Raw genomic sequence first — 5607 nt, forward strand, 5'->3', positions numbered from 1 at the left:
CAAAATGAAGAAGTCCCATTTGTGGGGAAACTTTGAGCTCCATCGACTTGTCATGAAATTGAAATTATCATTAAAAAATATGCTATCACAGCATCTTTGAACCAAGGGTACGCCACCGACATCGGTTCAAAAACACTCTGTGAAGCACGGATCGATGAAGCGGGAGTTGAAGTTTCAATGATTTACTCCAAGCACGGGACGCTACTATACGACCGTACCTGGCAGTAGCCATCCGAAATGACGTGGAGTCTACGTTCCCCACCATCACGCCCCCTAAATTGAGAGAAAATATTTTTCTTCCTTTCATCTCAGGGAATACTCCCGAATTTTACGTCCTAGAGTTTAGACGAAGCGGTTTAAGAACTTTACTCGAGTCTGCATCATGGAAAAAAATGATAATTTTGTTAGTAAATCACACTTCAAACGAGGTCAAGTAGAACTTAGTGTCTATCATGAAAACTTTAGGGAACCTCAGCTCACTCATGGCTAGTACTATATTTCCCTTTTCAGTCACTGCTTACATGCAAGATTCTAAGATGATAGTGCTAGTTTAACATTGAGCAAGACTCATCCATAAGCACAACATATATTAGTCCTAGCATACCTTAACCATAATACCACTGAAGGCAGCTCTACCAGTTTAGTAGCCATCACGATTGAAATTATCAGCTTTGATCGCTATTCATATGCATGGCCTTAATAGCGTCATGGTAGTTTTAAGGTTGCGCAAAACTTACGGGAAAATTGTTAAAAAAATCCTAAACCAATTGCACGGTGAACAATTTAGTTTTAGATTTTTTAATTTGACCAATTTAGTCCTAAAAATTTTGATCATTTTTCAATGGAGTCCTACTAGCCAAAATTAGCCGAAAAGAACTGATGTGTTCGTGGGCTGTCCTACATAGCAAGGCCAACGCTGATAAAGGCGATTTTTGCAATTTTCTTAGCATTTGCTATATTTTTTAAAAAATTATTGGACTTTTTCTTTTCTTTTGTATCTTCATTGAAGCCCCAACGAGTCTTGCTAGCCTTCCTGAGAAGATGAACAGGGGCAACGAAAAAATTCTAAAAAATTCTAAAAAACTTTAAAAAAAAAATTGCAAAAGCCATCTATGTCAACGTTAGTCATGCCTCGTAGAACCACTAGCTTTAACTGGCCTACCGTGTCACCGATTTCTGGCCGGAATGACTAATATGAAAAATCGACAAAAGTTTAGGACTAAATTGACCATATTGAATATTTTACTAAATTGGCCGCCGTACAATATGCTTAGGACTTTTTTAACAAATTTTTCCCAAACTTATCTACTAGTACAACAAGCATGTGCATGTGTGATGTGGAATCCGAAATATGTTCGATATCCAACCCAAATTTAGGATGCAAATTTGTAGGAGATGATACAAAGTGAAGCTGGAGTGAAATTTACACCCCCCCTATCCCCCACACGACGAAAAAAAAGAAAGTAGGAGTGAAAAGTGAGTAGAATTTTTCGAATTTTTCCAAAATTAAAAAAAAAGATATTCAGAAAAGTGGTATCATACTTAGCGAAGATTAGTGGAATACTCAAAGAATTTCAACGTCTTATTTTTAGCTTAATAGCGTGTACCTAATCGGACTATTAATAGCATTCCCTATTAATGAATCATATTTATAATGAACCATTTGATAAAATTATAATTGAGATGCGCAAAAGCCCAACAGCAATTAAAATCATTAGATAACTATTGGGAATGTCATGTAATGGCCGATCTATTTCAAGGCCCCAAGATAAATCTTGTAGGTCAAAAGCAGAAAAATAAAACCGTTTTCGCGAGGACTTCCATTAGAGCTTTGGAAGTGTCATCTTGGATGGTGGCGGCCCTTATGCTAGCGGCTCCCAAATCAAAATTGTAAGATAGTTTTCGTGAAATTATTGCCATATTGAACTCGAAATTGCGTGACAAATGTAGTTCGTGCGGTCTGAGTTTGACCATCATCACATCTCAAGCATTCATCTGCAAATTGGCTGCTAATAGTCAATTAGCCGCAATCCTCATTCCAGATTTTCGCCAGAAATTTATTACACATAAAGCGCTCATCAGAGAAATCAAGGACCAGGGATGTAGTAGCCATAGACTCCATAGAAGGTCTGTATAAAAGTAAGCACAAGCAAAACGAAAGCAGCAATGAGGGAAATGATTGACCAGGGATTTCCGAAGTGCTTGTGCTTGAGAAGGAACCCCCAGCGATGCCGCTTGTGGCTGGAGTAATCCTTCACCCGCGCAGACAGTGTAGAAAGATAACTGTCGTTGATGTCAAAGACCACCTCCTGGCAAAGCCGATTGAAAAGTTTGGCGACCTCAGCTTCGCTCCCAAGCCAGTGCTCGATGATCCCGTTGTCTTGGAGGTGCCCGACGTCCTCGGAGGAGTTGATCAAGTTGTCCATGAAGATTACGTAGGAGGTGATAACGTCGCTGCAATTGAAATGACACTGCTCGAAGGCTATCAAGTTAAGGAAGAGCGATCTCGTCCTATCGTCGATTACAAGCCGGGGGATCTCAAGGGTCCCGCTGTTGAACTGGATGTCCCAGAAATTGTCCGTGTTCCTCTTGCTAAACCTTATTCCGGCATCCCGGAGCTCCGAGACGCAGTGGATGTGCTGTTGCCGCATCTCCGACCACGGAGTCATCACCCTAGGCTCTGGCTTCGGGCCCGAGCCCAAGAGACTCCGACGGAACACTTCGAGGCAATGGAGCCTGGCTTGATCGGATAATGGGACGACCTCCATGCTGTCTGTCGGCTTCAGAGGGTCCAAGAACAGGAGCGCCAGCTCGGCCAAGAGCCCCCCCTGGTCGGGCTGGCGACACTGGAGGCAGAATAGCTGTTCGAGTATGAAGAAGGGGATCTGATTTTCGAGCATGATCACGTCCCGCCGGATTGAGTGCATCGATCCCTGCGTCGAGAAGATGGGGTCATCGAAAGGGTAGCCAAGATCCTCAAATCCAACCTTGGCTCCCCGGAACAGCTCGATCATAAAGCACCCGTCCAGGACCATCATCTCCACGAACTCATCGCTGCTCATTGATATCGTACCCTCGTAGAAGGCACGAGCTTTCTCCTCGACCTCCTTAACAGAGTCTAGATAGAGGGCTATCTTGTGTTTCTCACGCCTGAGGATGCGGTGAAGGCAGCGCCACTTGTGCTGCTCCATCTGGCAGAGGCGCTTCTTACCGTTGTGGTACGGCCCAAGGGAGACGATCTGGGGGACGTGGGCCTTGTCCTCGCCATCCTTGAGACGATGCGGGATCCGGTAAATGGAGTGTTTTGTCCATGAGCACGCCATGTTGTCCTGGTCAGCTTGCTTGAGCTTCTCTTTGATGGAGATGACCCACTTGGAATCGGGCGGCGTTGGCTCATCTTCGGGGAAGATTTCGCACCCGTTGTTCTCGACCACGATCTGGTGCTGTAGCTCGAGAGCCTGGTGGTCCTGAGGCTGCCATTGTTGGCGGGGTATTGATTCTGTGGACGCACTGGCGGTTAATATCCGCCGGCGTCCAGATTCCTCAGCTTGAATGAGATTGAGAGCTGCAAAGAAGTTCCTCACATTCAAGAATAATTTGTTGCTTGTGCCCTTAACAGAAACCATTTTCTGGTGCAGAATTGGCTATGTTTCTCTGCCTCTGCTGCCTTTTTTGGGTGGGTTTTGATCTTTGAATCGATGCTCTCTAATATTAAAAAAAAGAAAAAAACAGAATTGCTTGGTATTTTAATGTCTAGGGGGTAGGGATATTGTAACGAAGGAGAGCTTTTTCCAACATCAGGATTCAAAACGAGCTTTAAATGTTCTAGCTTTCATGACGTCATGTCGATTCCGACGTGCATAAGCTGGAAGCGTGATAAATTGCCCCAGCCTGACCCATGCAAGGTACAGTTATAGGTCTGGCTTTTCATATGCGCAAAAAAAAAAAAAAAAATCCGACACCTCGTGCTGCACGCGAAACACACTCACGTATACTCCGCTTGTTTAGATCACATTAAATGGTTGGTTATTTATTCATAAAATTATAAAAAAAAAGTCTGAAACGTGTTGTAATTGTGTCCACTTAATTGTAAAATTCTTGCATTTGTGTTAATTTAGTACATTTGACCAGCTGATACCGACGTGACACTGACGTGGAGTTGACGTGGCCAATTTTTAATAATTTTTTATTTTTTATTTTTATTATTCTTTCCTTAAGGAAAAAATTGGAAAAAAATAAAAATTGGAAAAAAATATTAAAATATTACTAAAAATTAGCCATGTCAGCTTTGGCCAGTCAAATAAACTAAATTAGCGCAAATACAAAAAGTTCAGGACTAAATTGTCCAAAAAACAGTTTAGGACTGAATTGGCACGATTACAATAAGCTTAACATTTTTTTTTATAATCCTGCCGATGTGTATTTTGCCCCTTTTGGCCACATTTCAATTACATTTTCATAGGCCAGTTAATCATTAATGGGAGCAAAAGGCAGTCAAATATAGTAGCGTGATAAATTACCACTCCTAGGGGACTAAATCAAGCCCCAGTAATTGAGATATTTGATTGCATGCATGTAACATTTGGCCTCCTACACTTGCATATCTTTCTTTGCTCCAAAATAGAGGAAATATTAATTGCTACACTAGCTAATTCCCGCTATTTAATCTCCCAATGCATAACCTTGCATGGAGTCAATTCGAGTTCGCGACCGAGAACGAAGAGAAGATGTTCGCGTTGGACTTTGGACTTGGGGGCAATGTGATGTATGAGCATGTGGGGCCACATTTATAAAAGAGAGTGGTCGCAATGACCACTAGGCACAAGGCACATTAAATCAGTGGGTCCCACTTTTGCGCGATGTTTTCCCCACACGTGATCGTCCAACGGTTAATCTCCTTTTATGTGTTTTCAAGTTTCCTTCTCTCAACGACGAGAATGCGCATGTTAGGCAAGTTAATGGAGAAATGCTATATTTACTAAGTTTCGGCTACTAAATCAACATATTAAATGATGTGATAAATTATCATTGGATGTTGAAGATTACCTACTTAGTCTACTGCCCACTTTCAGTCTGCCATATATTTTGGCACATAGATCTTAATATATTTAGAATTGCTCGAATGTAACAATATCACGCGAGAGGTATAATTGTTGATATATATCATATCAATTGTGTTTCGATGAATATAATACTTTCTTATTTAAGGAGTCGTGCTTTGCTCCATCGCTTTCTCCCATGACTCTTCTAAGGTGATTTACAAATATTGATATCACCCGCATTTCCATTAAAATTCGTTTACACGTTGGTAATTTTTATAATTTATAATCTAAAATGGCAAGGACAAAATGACAACATAGTCCTTTTCTTCAATTTAATAATGGAAAATTTCTAAAAAGGCCTCAAGTGCCATTAATTTCTTAAATAAGAGTCTAAAGTGGACATTGTTTCAAATAATGGTTTGAAGTGCTTAAATATTTCAAAAAAGGGCCTAAACGAAGGGCTCTCTTTTAATTTTTAGTTTTTAATTTTTTCTCTTTTTTTTTTCTTTTTCTTCTCTCTCTTTCCTCTTCCCTCTCCTCTCCATATCTATCGCTACCGCCATAT

General features: G+C 41.1%; 1 protein-coding gene across 1 annotated transcript; it reads right to left on the reverse strand.

Annotated features, from left to right (window-relative positions):
* Positions 1-2087: 2087 nt before the first annotated feature.
* On the reverse strand, positions 2088-3626 carry LOC115742115 (UPF0481 protein At3g47200-like). Its single transcript, XM_030676228.1, has one exon. It carries the CDS (start codon positions 3624-3626, stop codon positions 2088-2090), a length of 1539 nt encoding a protein of 512 aa, XP_030532088.1.
* Positions 3627-5607: the final 1981 nt, after the last annotated feature.

This window comes from Rhodamnia argentea, chromosome 11 (assembly GCF_020921035.1).
Source record: "Rhodamnia argentea isolate NSW1041297 chromosome 11, ASM2092103v1, whole genome shotgun sequence".
Classification (NCBI taxonomy): Eukaryota; Viridiplantae; Streptophyta; class Magnoliopsida; order Myrtales; family Myrtaceae; genus Rhodamnia; species Rhodamnia argentea.